At 39.9% G+C, this 17,922-nt stretch overlaps 1 protein-coding gene across 1 annotated transcript in view; it reads right to left on the bottom strand.

The window, feature by feature from the left end:
• The window catches only part of LOC109911124 (c-Maf inducing protein), a 102,004-nt gene extending 86,342 nt beyond the window's left edge, over positions 1–15,662 (bottom strand). The window contains exons 1-3 of the mRNA XM_048605962.1: positions 15,645–15,662; positions 13,422–13,466; positions 11,694–11,744 (exon numbers count right to left, since the gene is read on the bottom strand). Of these exons, the coding sequence (XP_048461919.1) occupies positions 11,694–11,744; positions 13,422–13,466; positions 15,645–15,662 (114 nt within the window). The remainder of the gene's footprint in view (positions 1–11,693; positions 11,745–13,421; positions 13,467–15,644) is intronic.
• Between the last annotated feature and the right edge of the window lie 2,260 nt (positions 15,663–17,922).

The following is a 17,922-nucleotide window of genomic DNA, read 5'->3' on the forward strand; positions in this document are numbered from 1 at the left end:
CAGCACCCTCATCTACTGCCTGTGTCACCTCAAAGAACTGAATTAAATTTGTCATGTGACCTTCCCCCGACAAAGTTAATACTAACAGTCAACATTGCATATTTTTCTCTGTGTATATTTATCTTTTCCTGTATTACGGCATCCATCAGTTTTCCCAGTGTTGATATCAAGCTGACATGTATAGTTTCTTGGGTTATCCTTTGCCCTTTCTTAAACAACAATGTCAGATTTGCAATCCTCCAGTCCCCCCAACTAATCCTGTGTTCAGAGAGATCTGGAAAGTTTCTGTCAGTGGTTCCACGACTTTCTTCCTCACCTCTCTCAGCAATATAAAAGGCATCCCATCAGGGCCTGGCAACTTCTCTACCTGGAGTGCTGCTAGTTGTTTTAGCGCCTCTTCTTCATCTATCACTACACTGCTCAGTTGCTCAATGCCCACATTTTCAACTGGGCTATTGTCACCACTTTCTAATTTGGTAAAGACAGAAGCAAAGCATTAATTTTGTATCTCTGCCATATTCTTTGCTTCAGTGAGCAGTTTACCCTCCTTGGCTCAGTAATAAAACTAAAGCCTCTGTTGTGCACAGCATCACCCACTTTTGCCACTTCCTTCCCCTCCCTGTGTTCCATAGGTCATTCTATCACCAGTTCCCCTTTATCTTGGAGCATGGCTGGTATTCACCAGCATGATGATGCAATAGGAACATGTTTGCATGGTCTTCTAGCATAATGGATTCACCTTGGTGGTACCTAAACACCATTAGGTTCATGCCAGAAGTCAAGCATGGCCCAATTCCTAGCTCTTGTTGTTTTGTGAGGACTGTTTATCAATAACAGACCAAAAATCATCTTGGACAAGCCTCCCTCTTTCACAATTCTGGTTTGGAGTTCTATCATCTGCTGCTATTTCAAGTGTACAAATACAGAATTGTTAACAATGAGGACTTTACTGAAATATACTCAGACATCTCATCTGCTACAGCCACATGGTCGAGGTCATAGAGAACTACACTGACATGTGTGCATGATTGTATTTCAATCCAAACATTTTGCTTTTGGTACAAAAAAAACATGCATTATCATGTACATTTTTAGTTACCCAAATTTCTAACTTTATACAAGTACTATTTTCATACATTAGCAACTGTTTGTTATTTTAGCTAGTCCCACTATCCATACACTTACACATATGATCTTTCATGTGTTTGTGTCTTATGAGATAGGGTTGTATGCTTTTTCTCCAATGTCTGCTGTTTGGAATGATGTGCTGTCTGAAAATCTTCTTAGCTGACTCTTCTGACTTGGACTGTTCCCTTAAAGACCTTTTTTTCCTTTAGTATCATTAACTGCATCCAACAAGGCTATCTTTCATTTGGGACTTCAGCATCAAGATCCTTTTGTGTTCCTGTAGTAGGACCCACGCTATCTCATGCCTTTGTTTGCCAATGAGAAAAAAAAATTCAGCCTGTCAAATGTTTCCTCAGAAGACAATCTGCTCATTTTCAATCTAGTAAACCTCCTCTGAACCATCTCCAATGCATCCACATCTTGCTTCAACAGGGAGCTCAAAAGTGCACGGTGTTCAAGACGTGGTCTCACCAATGTTCTGTACAACAGAAGCATGACATCCTTACTTTTACATTCAATTCCTCTCGTAACAAAGGACAGCATTCCGTACTCTTCTTGACTGTGTGCCTGCATACAACCTTTTTGAGACTCATCACCAGGACGTCAAATGCCTCTGTACCTTGGAATTCTGCAGTCATCCTCCATTTAACTGTGCTTTTTTATTCTTCCTTCCAAAGTGAACAAGTTCACATCTTCCCACATTGTTTTCCATCAACCAGATTTTTACCCACTTATTCAACCTATCTATATAGGTCTGCAGTTTCCTCATGGTTTCTTCACAGCATACATTTCTACCTATCTTGGTGTCATCTGCAAATTTAGCCAACATTTCTTTGCTCTGCTCATCTAAGTCATTGATGTGAATTGTAAAAGGTTGCAGTCCTGCACAGACCCCATGTGGGGCTCCACTCTGTTACCAATCAGTCAAAGGCCAATTTGTGGATGATGGAACCTTTCCCTCATGGGATGTGAACATTATCCTTAGGAAAACATTTGTCAGCCATCTCCAATGACCCTTGAAAAATGATGACATGCTGCAGCCCCACTGGTGTAGGTACACCCACAATGCTGATAATTCCAGGATTTTGACACAGGGACAGTGAAGGAGCAGCAATATAGTTTCAAGTCAGGACGATGGACAGAAACTTAGAGGTGATAATATTCCATGCAGCTACACCCATTGTCCTTCTAGATGTTAAAAAAGTTATATGTTCCTAATATACTGTTGAAGGGGGCTTGGAAAGTTGCTGCATTGCACCATGTAGACAGCACACACTACCATCATTGTAAATTGATGCAGCTGTTGAATCACTCAGTAAATACATGAGCATTGAGCTATTCCAATTAAATAAGAGAAGTAAAAAAATGACCAAATATAATGAGTGCATTATAACTCCTTTCAGGTGACTTCATATGACCACCCCCTGTTCCAAACGCCCTAAATATAGATATGTAGAAGGCAAATGCTTTGCTCTGAACCCTGACTTCACGCTGCATCAAATTATCCTGAAATGTTCACAAAAAGAGATTCGATCTAAGAGTACTTTTTAAGTAAAGCCATTTTATTTTATGAAAAGAATTAGTCTAAGTCCAAATGGAAAGCATTGCACGTTATAAAAGTGATTAATTTAAAGTCCTGAATGGGAAAGTTTAGACATACACGCATTCATATTGGTGCAAAATGTGGCATTTACAGGGATTGCTTTCACACGACAGGTATTTGGGTGAAATGAAGTGGTGAGTATTTCACAATAGAGCAGAGCACAACGGAAGCACAATATGACAATGCAAACAGAGCTTTATCCAAAATGTTACATCTGAACTGGGGTGTCTGACATTGATATGGAGGGCAACAGTGAAGCAAATTTGCAATAATTCTATTTTACTGAGCCAGTGGAGTTCCACCATCTTATCTCTGAATGCTGCATTCTGTTTTCTTTTTGGTAAAACAAACTGTCTTTGAAACACAGATAGTTTGGACTATATCTTTAAAGCATTTAAAGTATTGCGTCAGATCAGAAGCCTAATGGTGTAGAAAATACCAGCTTTAATCTGTACTCTAAGATTCATATATGGAAGCAATTGCAATTTTGTTAAAGATAACTTAGAAAAGTTGCAACTACATATTATTGTGCGGTTTGATGATGTCAAACACACTGTTACAGAAAGTACCAAGTTTTAACAAAAAGTTCCAAACGCAGGTATATCTCACGATATAGATAATATTCACATTCTGTGGCATTCCTATCTCTTTAGCCTTGAATGGGATTGTGTGGGCTGCAAAAACTTCTCAATGAAATATTGCATTTTGTAAGCTTTGCTCGAAAGCAGTTGGTTTCAGATATTTTTAAATATGCAATTTATGGTGGCTTAAGTTCTACAAAAAGGATCTAGGCAAATTATCCTGATACAAAGCGCAGCTATGGGCAGCAGATTCTCTGGAGGAGACAAGGTGTACCTGCCTTAGCTTGCATCAAATAAGGGTAGCTTCATTTTCTTTTGTCCAGATTACAAAGTAGTGTTTAAATACTACAAACTAGTTTTCCAAAGATAAATGTGTTTTTCTATTTGTTTTGCGTTTGACTTCTTTTGAGTGAACTTTATCCTCATTAATATGAGGGCTGGCAGTGCTAAGAAATTAAATCTTATCAGCATTAAGCACTCCTAAGACCAGGTATAACCTAATAAGCTGTGAAGTAAACCACCATCTGTGCTCCTCCTGTGACCCAGCCTCAGAGAACTAGTCCCTTTTGTTTTCCAGTGATGTTCTTCTGCCTTCTGAACTAGCATTCAATGATAACACTGCAATCTGATGCTGAGTTGGTAGCAGTTTTGGGTTCTGGATCTATGCCTATGTGAGAATCCACAGCTGACAGAGTAAGGTTTGCAAATAGGTTCTGGAATAATGGCATTAAATCCATACAATCCTTTCCCCTTTTTATTTGAATTTGTCCATTAGAAGGGACAAAAGGGGAAAGAAAATTTCTGTGCCACATATCTATCCTTTCAAGGCCCAAGAAAGGTTTGGATTCTAAGCACCAGCAGATGTGCAAAAACAGAAGTTGCTGGAAAAGCTCAGCAGGTCTGGTAGTATCTGTGAAGAAAAAGATCAGAGTTAATGTTTCGGGTGCGGCGACCCTTCCTCAGAAGGCTGAGCTTTTCCAACAACTTCTGTTTTTGTTCCTGAAACACAGCATCCGCAGTTCTTTCGGTTTTTACTTAGCAGATGTGCAAAGTTTGTCTCATGGACATCTATCATGGTCTGCACATTATTAATCTGAACAAGGCCATCACGTTACACCAGACTTGACCCCATTACCAAAGCTGAAAAATTGATGTGTAGTGTCCTCCATGTTGGAAAAATGCTTCCTTCCGTCTAATGTCCCCTTCTATTTATTTTGAACAGGCTGCCACTTTTGTGGTTAATATTGGCTACAAGCAGCTATTTTGCAAAAACATTCAAGCATTTCACAAGGAGCAGACAATTTGACTCATTTCACGTACAGATTTACTCTGATATTCAGAGACTACCTCAGTACATTGTGACAAAACTCAAGCTGTCAGAATGGTTGCCAGAAACTCTTCAAATTCAGAATGCAAGATTTTTACTTTCAAGTTAACTTTCTCTTGGGATAGTTTCAAACAACCTTTTTGCTTCCCAGCTCTCACATCTCATTAGCAGAAGGTCCGGAAACTTTTCTATCAAGTTTCACAAAATAAACCATGCTTAATATTTCTTTCCCTTCCAATTATAAATTGTAGTCCGTCTTTCAAGGTATTTCTGCTCTTTGCTAGTCTATTATTCAGTGTTATAGTCCAGTTTACAGTCCAGCCAAGGCATTCTTGGCTTAGTGCAGTAAAGGTACAAAGCAGAAATCATTCTTCCTCCATTCCGCAGCCAAACATTTGCTTGAATCTCAAAGGAAGGGAGAACCCTTTGGCATTTCACCAGACCTTCCAAGAAACAGCAATGCCTGTGTTACAACAGGAGAGCCTTTGAGCATTGTGCTGGCATGTATCTTGCAAACTGTCAACATTTTGTAGGAAGATATATTTACTTGTCACAGCAAATTAGAAAACAAAAGTTTTCTCACACATTTAAAACTTCAGATCCAAGTGCATAACCACATGAATTAACAACACTGCTGTACCTCACCAAAGTAGCAATTCTTCTCACATAAGCATGGACAGGTCATGCCTGTGGACTAACTGAGCATGTAGCCAAAGTTGAGCCTGATCCTATTTCCACTCGGCATCTATTTAAATACACTTTCCAGCAAGGGGTAACTGGATAGTAAGAAGGAACCTTGCCACTACGTGAGGGAAAGAAATAAAAGTTACTGATTCCACCTACAGCACTCTAGCCATAGCCCAAGTTGGAGTCACACAACACAGGAGCACAGATTGAAGATCCTGCTGATTCTGCAGCCTTAAAATCCAGTCTCAAATATCTCCACATTGGAAGTCTATTCTTTCAAGATGACTTACATACTTTGTGAATATTTCTCTTTGCGTTGCTTATTTTCCTGAATTGCTGTTATTATGAGCCAACAAGTATTTAGTAAATGGACTGTGCTTAGCAAAGCAGACGGGGAAATAAATAAAGAAATGCATTAACAATTAAATGCTCAGACCTGATATAGAGATGTAGGTATTTAAAAAATTGCACCAAAAAGGTGACCCTAATCCTCTGTAGACTGTCAACGGGTTTCTCATCATAATTCTTGCTAAAGACCAGGAGAATGCTCAGGGAGTCAGTGTAATAATGCAAAACTTCCATTCAGCAGTCCCCTGGAGATTTTGTTATGATCTTAGATAATTTTTCTTAAAGATCCTGTTAAAAATCACCAGGGTCAATTAGTTTCAAGACATTCAGATACCAGAACTGTGATGGAATACTCGCCACTTACCTGGATAGGTGCAGTGCAACAATAAGTCTCAGGATTAAGGACCTAAATTAAAAACTGAGTAGAAGGCTTTACTTCCATAGGGATAGTATTTCAAAGTAGAGAACCGGCCCTAAAAATTTAGGCCAAACTTGGTGGACCACAATTAGACATCACGTAAAGTTCTGGTCACCATATTATAGAAAGGACATAGAGACACAGGAGAGAATGCAAAATAAAATGACAAAGAACTGTGAGATTATACTATACTCATTAGTTAAAGAGCGAATAGGCCGGATGTCTTCGGGGAAAAAGGGTTGTACAGATGACCCAAAAGAAGTCTGTAAAATGATGAATGGTTTTGTTCAAGTAGACACAGAGGGAGTATGGGGCACAGCAAAATTAAAGACAATTGATACAGGACAGTAACCCCAAACCAAATGAGGAATTCAGAAGAAATAATGCTCTCTCATTAAAGATTGACAACTGGTGATGGTTTAACCTGAGGATCACCATGGCTCAGGTAAGGGGGAGAGGTTGAGAAGGAGAGGCATTCATAGTTACCTCAGCCAGTGCAGGATTTGAACCCATGCTGTTGGCTTAACTCTACATCACAAACCAACTAACTGACCCCCTGACACTTCTCAGTATAAGACCAATGAGGAGAACTTACCATGAAGTTTGCCGGGTAAGGAAGATTATGCAACCTGTGCTACTTATTCCATGCTGCTGTACAGACAGCAACTCAGGATGAAGAAATCTTCATTGCTGGCAGAATATTAGAAGTCCATTAGAGTCAGGAGTCCTTCAATTTTTGAAGGAGAATACCTGTACCTGCAAGCAACATTACTCTCCTGATACTTATATTTTTTATTCCACATTTCCTAGGACTTTACAGGCAGAAGAGTGCCTTTGAATTCATAGTCAAGAACCAATTCAAATCCAGCCCTCTAACATCTCCTATCCCATGTTACCTGCAGAGCCTCTGATATATTTCAGAAATACAGACACAAAGAAAGAAAAAGGGATGGTACAACTTTATGTGCCAAGCAACATACTCAAATGCCTTTGAGCACTTGGTTCCTTTGATCCTTAGAATGAGAATGGAAATTCTGTGTCAACCGCCTATGAAAAGCAGAGTGTAGACAGACCAAACAAAGAGGATAAGAGATGTTTAATTTGCTCCTGAAGTACCTAGGATACACACTGCTTGGTATCTCTTGAGACAAGCCACATCAACAGGCTCAGGTGCAATGCCCAAGCCTATTAATAAAATGTCATGCACAACAAGATAATTTATGAGATGCAAGGATGCAGTGTTTATTCTTTGCTTTAAAAGCTGGCTGCTTTGATAGTTGTAGGAGCTTCCTACAGTATATTTACTTGCATCTCACTTAGAACACTGACATTTCCATGAAAGGAGATCCACACATTTAGACAAACCACAGACAGAATGCATTTTAAAGCAGCCCTAACCAAAATTAGAGAAACTTGCTTTATGGATGGACAGAAATGTGAGGGGCGTGTCTTCCTGATCTCCTGAGATAGGACCCTAATTCATATGTTTCCATCAAAAGGGAATTGTTTTCATCAATTGCTGCAGCAACAGTGTAAAAATGATATTTTTGTTAATGTTCATGGCTTCAATACACATTGCAATCTCAATCTTAAGGGACAATCATTTGGCCACTATTTAATATAAATTGAGCAGCAGTTAGTTTGAGTTTTGAAATTACAGCTAGAAGTGATGAGAAATGAAATTAAATGAGGGACATTTTAAATGTAATAACCTGTAAGTTAAGTGAGACAGTAATGTGTCCCAATATGTAATGCTTGAATTAAGCACTTTCTGGGTTTAATGTTTCAACGCTGATAAGTTCAGCAGCACGATGTAGCTGTGTGTGGTGCTTGGACAGGAGACAGACAGGGCCAAATGAGGACTGGCAATTCTGCTCTTCACCCCACAGTTAAGGGGAATAAAGAAATCCAAATGTTCTTCAGTAGCCTCCAGCGATCCCTTCAGAGGCCAGGGGCTAGGTCGCAGTCACATGTATTTTCTGCTCAGTTTCTAGTACATTTGGCGATGAGGCTTTAAAGAAGGCATTAGTCTTCCAAACACCACATTCAAGTGACCTTAGACCAGTTTGGACAACTGTCTCGGGCACTCATTAGCTGCTGATTTGGACACCAGTGCACCCATGTTAGCGAATGCTCCAGTGAACTGGTTATTTCCAGTTTAAAGTTGATCCACAAAAAAGAGCCTGGCCAACTTCTCTCTCACTACTTTGCAAAATCATTTCTGCTGAGCTCCAATGCATTTATGATTACCAAGTTAAACAAGCTTAGCAGAGTGGCAGTAAATCATGCTCCTGATCCACTATATACCTAGGAAATCCAGGAAAAACAGAAAAACTATGGTTACAAATTGAAGATTGCTGATAGATTTTGTCAGTTTTACTCTCTGTCCCTTTGTTTTTGAGATCAAGGGATCTGATCTTAGTGTAAAAGGCACTTTCGAGTCAGCATCCCAGTTGTTGGTAAGATATGAGAGTCCATCATTAAGGATGAGATCATGGAGTACCTGGAAGTGCATGGTGAAATAGGGTGGAGTCAGCACAGCTTCATCAAGGTAATATCATGCCTGACAAACCTATTAGAATTCTTTGAGGAGGCAAGGAACAAGTTAGACAAAGGAGAGCCAGTGGTTGTGATCTATTTGGACTTCCAGAAGCCTTTCAGGAGTTTGCTAAATGAGAGAAGAGCCCATGGTGTTAAGGAGAAGGTACTGGCATGGATAGAGGATTGTCTGACTGGTAGAGGACAGAGTGGGGCAGAAAGGATCTTTATCAGGGTGGCAGCCAGTGACTAGTAGAGTTCCACAGGGGTCAGTGTTGGAACCACAACTATTCCCATTATACATTAACAATCTGGACAAAGGAACTGAGGACATTGTTACTGAGTTTGCAGATGACACAATGATAGGTGGAGGAACAGGCAGTGATGAGGAAACAGGAGGCTGCAAAAGCACTTGGACAGGCAAGGAAAGGGGGTAAAGAAGTGACAGATGGAATACAATGTGCGAGAGTGCGAGGCTGTGCACTTTGGTAGGAAGTATAGAGGCACAGACTATTTTCTGAATGGAGAAAGGCTTTGAAAATCTGAAGCGCAACGGGATTTAGAAGTCCTAGTTCAGGGTTCTCTTAAGGTTAACATGCAGGTTCAGTTGGCAGTTAGGAAAGCAAACACAATGTTAACATTCATTTCGCAAGGACTAGAATACAAAAGTAGAGATGTATTGCTGAGGCTGTGTTAGAGTCTGGTCAGACCATATTAGGAATACTGAGAGCAGTTTTGGTCTTTGTATCCAAGGAAGGACGTGCTGTAGTTGGAGGGGGTTCAGAGGATATGCACAAGACTGAGTCTGGGGATGAACAGCTTGTCTTGAGGAACTGTTGAGGATTCTGGATCTCTGCTTGATGGAGTTTGGAAAGATGAGGTGGAATCTGAATGAAACTTACAGAATACTGAGAGGCCTGGAGAGGGTGGATGTGGAAAAGATATTTCCACTAGTAGGAGACTAGGACCCAAGGGCATGACCTCAGGAATGATGGGATGACCCTTTAGAAATGAGCTAAAGAAGAATTCCCTCAGAGGGTGGTGAATCTGTGGAATTCATTGCCACAGAAGGCTGTGAAGGCCAAGTCATTGACCGTCTTTTAAGACAGAGATAGAAAGGTTCCTAATTAATGAGGGGATCAAGGGTTTTGGACAGAAGACAAGAGAATGATGTTGAGAAACATATCAGCCATGACCAAACAGCACAGCTGAGTCGATAGGCCAAATTGCCTGCTTCTGCTCCTATATCTTATCTTATTTTCCATCTCTCCTGAATTTTATTTCCATTATTGTCAATGGAAATATTAACAGAGTGAGATGTAATTTGAGCTGTAGGCTGACTCTCATTCATTTTACTGTACCATACAAAGTCAAAATTAACCCTACTGGCTCCTAAACCATACAAACCTCTATGTTCCAAGAGTTCCACTCTGGCCCTTGCAAAGTTACTTGTCCCTCAATTAGGGTATTGTTAATTTCACTGTATTTGACCTCTGAATCTCTAGATTCAGGGGGAAAAAATTTAGCTAGAATTCCCTACCAGATGCCTTATCAAAAACTCCTGAGTTGAAGTGTGAGAAGAATGTTGAGGGCAGGATTGGATGTTGTTGTAACATGGTTTTCCAATTTTCCATCAATCTCTAACTGCCAAGAGTCTAAGATACATAATTGGAAACTTGCAGTATTCATGCATGATGTGGAGGTGCTGATGTTGGACTGGGGTAGACAAAGTCAAAGATAACACAACACCAGGTTCTGGTCCAACAGGTTTATTTTAAAACACAAGGTTTCGGGGTCCACACCTGAAGAAGGAGTAAGACTCCGAAAGCTAGTATTTATGCAGACACGATAAAGTACCAATACTCAAAAGGTTTAATGCCATGAGGACAGCATGAGAGGAAATAGAAATAGTACTTCTTGGGTAGTTCCTCAGCATTGAGAATGACATTCTTTGGTGTTGTGAGTCCTGACGCTCACCAGTCTTGTATATCAGACCCAATAACAATGAAGCTAAATTTGCACAGTAACTGAACTGCAGAGATAATATTTTTGTTGCTAGTTTAAGATCTAATAACTGTGACAAATAGCAGGACTTGATTTTCTTTTAATCCATGTTCATTTAGAAAAAGATATATCGAATTTCCATCCAGTTGTATTTACAAGGAAGGTCATAATTAATAATAAACACATGCATCAACATATTAGAACTGGTATGTTAATTAACAAGGATTTCACCTGTCATTTTTCTGTATCACAATCATTGGTTACTGTGTGTCCTTTATATAATAATGAAAGTCTTGCTTCTGTTGTGCATGGCCTATCTCATGTATTCTGGGTTACAAAGCCCACATCATCTTCGGAGTAGCACCTTTTGTCACCTTAGATGAATTGCAAAACTAAATGGATGAAGATTCTTTCAGATCACAATAACAATTCTCGGGCGTAAATATGAAATTATGTTTAAGAGAGGCACATTTATTTCCAAATTAAAATCAATGATTCACATTTATCCATTCCAAGCTGTTGTCCTTAAGTTTTCTTATGCAAAAAAAACATTTCACGTTCCCGAAGTGAACTTGCATCAGTTTGGTGTGCGCACTATAAGATGACAGCCAACTGATTGCCAAAACTGGGGAAGTCTGGCTTGCATATTTGCATCAAAGCGTTCTGCTTTTCACTTATCACTTTTGGTTTTGTCAAAGAAGCAGCCAAGTTATCTGCTCTAGGGACACTGCCAACAGTGCAATCTTTAACCAATCATCATTGCTATGGTTTCTGGTCAATACACCAACCAATGTTGTCTCTGTTTTGAGAGTTATTATTTGTCAATGAATAACAACTTACCATGCATATGTTTGAAGGATTGAACCTGGTTCTCTCTCTTCTGTAGCACAGAGTTTTGGAATAAATATGCAAGGCCCCAAAGTTTTGAATGTTAAATGCCATTACTGTAGACAGCTCTCAAACTCATACTAAATTGCCCGGCTCCATTCCGCTTTGAAAAGTCAATTTTTACACAAACATGCCCATCAGCAATTTTTAGGCACTTGTCCATCTACATACCTTCCACTGCAACGAATGAAACCACTGATCTCGCAGATAACTGTTGGCTGCCTGAAATGAAGAAGAAAAAATGTTAAATCACACAATAAAATCAAATATAATACAAACATGTAATCACATAGACTATTTAAGTTTGAGTGATAGTACTCCATTGGACTGTAACACAATAACACTGCACCAAGACAATCTATTTCTAAACACACAGTAACGTGTATAAGTTAGTTTTAATTATCTTACGAATCAAATCTTTAATATAATATGTACACAGAATTCACTGTTTAATACATTTAAGCTTTCCAGTCAAATAAAAAGGATCACATACATCAATGAAAATCACACACTAAGAAAAACATATCTCTGGGGAGCTTTCAAAGTTATAACTGGGAAAACGTCTGCAGAATTTCACACCTCGAGATCCTAGATTCTCAATTTCAGGGTTGGCCCCTTTATACATCAATGAGGATATGATGGAGGCTTCCATAAATTGATGGCTCAAACAGTAAGCAAGATGTGCAAACCCACATGACTGCCACAGAGCCAACCCATTCTGCGTCAGCAGTAAAAACAGAGGGAAATGCACTCAACCCATCAGTAAGGAATTCAAATATGCAGCCCAACTACAACGCTGGCCTCGCAATAAATAAGGAACAGTTATTCAATGCCATGTTTAAGTGATCCCCAGGGACCATTTCACAATGAGTATAATGTTAAATTCTTTGAGGAATGATTTTTTCAAACACAATCCCTATTTCTCTGAAACACACACAATGGACACAATTCCATTGCCCAAGGGGGCGAGTTGTCTGTGTGCTCTGAAAATAGCACTGTCAGTTGGCACAGTCATCCCACATCTCCATGGCACACTGTCATTTTCAAAAGAAGGGGAAGGATTGGAGAAGGGCATCTGACAATGCATATATCTGCAGTTAACTGCTTGGTAAGGTCAATGAAGAGCTTAATAATGAGTTGGTGAGAGACAGAATGAAAGCTTCAAAAAGGTAAGAACAGGAAGAGCGCATGCTCTGGGAAACACTTGCACAGCTAAATCAAGAACACAGCATAAGCCACAGTTCATTGTGCTGAGTTATGAACTTGAGAAGAAAAGGAAAAGTGAAATACTGGTGGCTGCTCGTGGTCTCCTAAGGTTGTTATTGCTTAAGAAAAGTGGATTAACTACCATTACTCAGATAAATGAGCATTTACTATTTGTTTAGTCAACAAGGCTGTTGGCTTCCTGATCTCCTGCTTGCTCCATTCTGCAAGGCAACAGCAAACCCAGTTATGGCTGATGCTCTCTGTGGGAATTGCCCTCTGAAGGCAGTTCCTATCTTCAGGAAGCACTCACGAATTTCCTCCAACTTAACCATGGTTGAGTGACTTTGAAATTCCCTTCCTCAAAAGGCTGTGGATGCAGACTCTTTAAACATTTCTAAGGCAGAGGTAGATAGACTCTTGAATACCAAGGGGATGAAAGATTTTCGGGAATATGTAGGAATGCAGAGTTGAACATAACATCAGGCCAGGCATGAAGTCATTGAATGGCAGAGCAGGCTCGAAGGGCTGAGTGGCCTACTCTTGTTTGTTGTTGTATGCTCATATATACGTTTATAATTAGGGACTTCACTATCAAAATTGTGAAGTCAGTGGCAGTAACATGGCATGGGCTCAGGAAGTGATACAGGTGTGGAATTTCGAACGCCAAACTGAAAATCTAACCCCATAACTGACCAGAAGATAGCTTGGCAAACTAGTCCCAAGTGCTGCTTCATCCCTCTTCGGGGTCAGACCACTGATGGTGTGTTATTGGCTGAATTGCCTCCAGCTTTAAACTTCTGCTTCCTCTGCCTGAACAATTGAGATTGGAAGTTTAGTAAATGGGAGTTTACCCAAGCACAAGTCCCGTTGCCCCATATCATCAAACAGAGAGGGGGCCACATGAAGTAGCCTTGTTCCAAAGTTTCTCTCTTGAAGAAGTTACATTCACCTCAGTTCTTCATCTGCTTATCAACCAGACACATTCACAAAGGAAAAGCATTTCCGGAAATATTCAAAACTAAACTAAAATTTATTTGAAGACATTGGAAGAAGAAAAGCATATTCTTATTTTTGTTCCTTCACAGCAAATCATTATGCATAATTCCCTGTATCTGGGAAATGAGCCAATATCCGTTTATTTTATTTTTTAAATAGCATAAGGGCACACATTCCAGATTTCCTTGGGGAAGGCTCAATAATTATTACGGTAACTAATGTTAGGGGAGGATAGACAGAAAAGAACTGGAGTAAGCATTTCTTTTGAAAATGCTTTATGGCCTTTTTAGGAAGTGATTCCAAATGATAGTTTTTTTTTTAAGAAAAGTTATTAATTACTGATGCCAAACCTATGTTAGAGGAATCTTTTATGTGCGACCCCAAGATATATTAATGGAGATCCAGGCATAAAATATTTCGACAGTTTGAGTAGTGTTCTGAAAATGAAATTTTTTGTTCAACGTGATTAAGGTTGGTGTCTAAACATACAAACAGCATGCAAATTTATAGTTGGAATTGGTCAGTTTCTCCAGTCTGTTCTACCATTCAATTAGATCACGGCTTCAATTTTTTTCTTCTTTATTCATTCATGGGATGAGGGCATCGCTGGCCAGGCAGCATTTATTGCCCATCCCTAATTGCCCAGAGGGCAGTTAAAAGTCAACCACATCGCTGTGGGTCTGGAGTCACATGTAGGCCAGACCAGGTAAGATGGCAGTTTCCTTCCCTAAAGGACATTAGTGAACCAGATGGGTTTTTCCAACAATCGGCAATGGATTCACGGTAATCATTAGATTCTTAATTCCAGATATTTATTGAACATAGAACATAGAACATTACAGCCCTTTGGCCCTCGATATTGCGCTGACCTGTGAAACCAATCTGAAGCCCATCTAACCTAAACTATTCCATTATCATCCATATGTTTATCCAATGACCATTTAAATGCCCTTAAAGTTGGCGAGTCTACTATTTTTGCAGGCAGGGCATTCCACGCCCTTACTACTCTCTGAGTAAAGAACCTACTTCTGACATCTGTCCTATATCTATCACCCCTCAATTTAAAGCTATGTCCCCTTGTGCTAGCCATCACCATCCGAGGAAAAAGGCTCCCGCTGTCCACCCTATCTAATCCTCTGATCATCTTGTATGTCTCTATTAAGTCACCTCTTAACCTTCTTCTCTCTAACGAAAACAGCCTGAAGTCCCTCAGCCTTTCCTCATAAGACCTTCCCTCCATACCAGGCAACATCCTGCTAAATCTCCTCTGCACCCTTTCCAATGCTTCCACATCCTTCCTATAATGCGGTGACCAGAACTGTACGCAATACTCCAAGTGCGGCCGCACCAGAGTTTTGTACAGCTGCAACATGACCTCATGGCTCCGAAACTCAATCCCTCTACCAATAAAACCTAACACACCGTACGCCTTCTTAACAACCCTATCAACCTGGGTGGCAACTTTCAAGGATCGATGCACATGGACACCGAGATCTCTCTGCTCATCCACACTACCAAGAATCTTACCATTAGCCCAGTACTCTGTATTCCTGTTACTCCTTCCAAAGTGAATCACCTCACACTTTTCCGCATTAAACTCCATTTGCCACCTCTCAGCCCAGCTCTGCAGCTTATCTATGTCCCTCTGTAACCTGCAACATCCTTCCGCACTATCCACAACTCCACCGACTTTGGTGTCATCCGCAAAATTTACTAACCCATCCTTCTACGCCCTCATCCAGGTCATTTATAAAGATGACAAACAGCAGTGGCCCCAAAACAGATCCTTGAGGTACACCATTCAAATTCCACCACCTGCCATGGCGAGATTTGAACCTGGGTCCCCAGAATATCACCTGGGTCTCTGGATTAACAGTCCAGCGATAATACCACTAGACTATTGCCTCCCCACAATCCCACCTGCCCCACAATAACCATGGCCTCCCTTATGTTAAAGATCTATTACCTCTGTCTTAAAAGTATTCAATGACCCTCCTCCACCATACTCTTGGGGAAGAAAAAGAGTTCCAAAGATACACAACTTTCAAAGAGAACAAAATCCTCCTCATTTTCATCTTAAATTGGAGACCTCTGTATCTCCTATTTCTAAAAGGAGGAACATCTTTTTCAGCATCTACCCTCTGTTCTTAAGGAACGTCATGCCAGACTCAAAACGTTAACACTGCTTCCCTCTCCACAACTGCTGCCAGCCTCATCAAACTTCTTGTTTTGGGTCCAGTGATCCATCTTCACAAACAGTTTAAAAATTTACGGTTTTGAAGAAGGGTCACTGGACCCAAAATGTTAACCCTGCTTTCTCTCCACAGATGCTGCCAGACCTACTGAGTTTCTCTGACAATTTCTGTTTTTGTTTCCAATTCCCAGCATTCACAGTTCATTGGGGTTTTATTTGTTTTTTTTGTCAAGTTTCTCCTTGTTTCAAAAAAAAATCACTTCTCGTCCTTCTAAGCTTCAATGGACACAGGCTCATTTTGTCAACTTTTCCTCAGACGTCAACATCTTCCTTCACCCTACCGCAAACACACACCCCCAGTTTCAGTCAAATTTGGATGCTGTGTCCACTGAAAGATACTTTTATTAAGTGATAAAGTACTTGGTGCTATATCAATACCTTCCAAATCTAAAGCAAATTTCCAAGTGTCCAAAAACACCATGTAAGACAGTGTTTTCACACTATTTAGGTCAGAACAATAACTTTGTTTTGGATAAAAATTTGCACTATATACACAAACTACAAAAAATACTTAGCTCAATGTTGATAGGCTTTGATCCAGCACATGACAAAGGTCACCTAAGAATTTTAGAATGGTAGATTAATAGTGTTTAACATTCCAACCAGTGACTGGCTGATGCTGTTTGCAATTGCTAATATTTAACAATGTTATCACTATCATCAATAAACACAGGGCTTTTAGCAAATGATGTCTGTTGGCAAACAACTTACAAATTACTATTGTGCAGGTACTTTGTTTTGGAAATCCATGCTGTGAAAAAGTGTACTGTTGAGTGTAATCAATTAAGCTAAGTGTCAACCCTTTAGAAAATAATAAACAGAATGTTGGTTCCATTCTATCCTATCTTTGAGTTCACTATTCAATGCATAACAATTTGACTTGAACCACCTTATGGTGGTATGTCATAAAGCAATCGTTTGTGTGCAATGCTGCTAAATATATATAAATGCCCACGGTAGTCATACTTCTGCACTGTTTTTATTGGGCCAGCACATCATTGCTTTTATCATACAAGTGCTGATGTCAAGAGTTTATGGTGTCAGTAAGTTAACTTACGGGTGTTACCTTAACCTGAATGTGCCCTCCTCCTCTCCAAACCAAAAGAGAAAGGAACATTTCAATGGCTTATGGCATTGCCCTTAGAAACAAAGCAGTTTGTATGCTTTAACAAAGCACCTGTTGTAATAAATAATCTAAAAGATAACATATTCAGAGTCAGAGTCATATAGCATGGAAACAGACCCTTTGGTCCAACTTGTCCACACTGATCATAATCTCACACTAAAATAGTCCCACCTATCTGCTTTTGACCTATATCACTTCAAACCTTGCCTATTCAAGTACTTAACCAAATGTATTTTAAATGTTATAAATATACCTGCATCTACCACTTCCTCTGGCAGTTCACTCCACACATGAACTGTGTAAACATCTGTGTAAAAAAGTGGCCCTCATGTCCTTTTTAAAACTTTCTCTTCTCACCTTAAAAATATGCCCCCTAGTTTTGAACTCCCCCACCTAGGGAAAAGACCCTTGCTATTCACCTTATCTATGCCCTTCATGATGTTATAAACCTTCATAAAGGTCAGCTCTCAAACTCCTATACTCCAGTGAAAAAAGTCCCAGCCTATCTTAATAACTCAAATCCTCCACTCCCAGCAACATCCTGGTAAATCTTTTCTGAACCCTCTCTAATTTAATAATAATCTTTCCTATAACAGGGCAACCAGAAATGCACATAGTACTCCAGAGGTTTCACCAATGTCCAGTACAACCTCAACATGACGTCCCAACTCCTATACTCAGAGGTCTCAATAATGAAGGCAAGTGTGCTAAACGCCTTCTTAACTACCCTGTCTACCTCTGATGCAAATTTCAAAAGAACTATGTACCTGAACAACAAGGTGCAGGGCTGGATGAACACAGCAGGCCAAGCAGCATCA

The sequence above is a fragment of the Rhincodon typus genome, chromosome 15, assembly GCF_021869965.1.
Source record: "Rhincodon typus isolate 14 chromosome 15, sRhiTyp1.1, whole genome shotgun sequence".
Classification (NCBI taxonomy): domain Eukaryota; kingdom Metazoa; phylum Chordata; class Chondrichthyes; order Orectolobiformes; family Rhincodontidae; genus Rhincodon; species Rhincodon typus.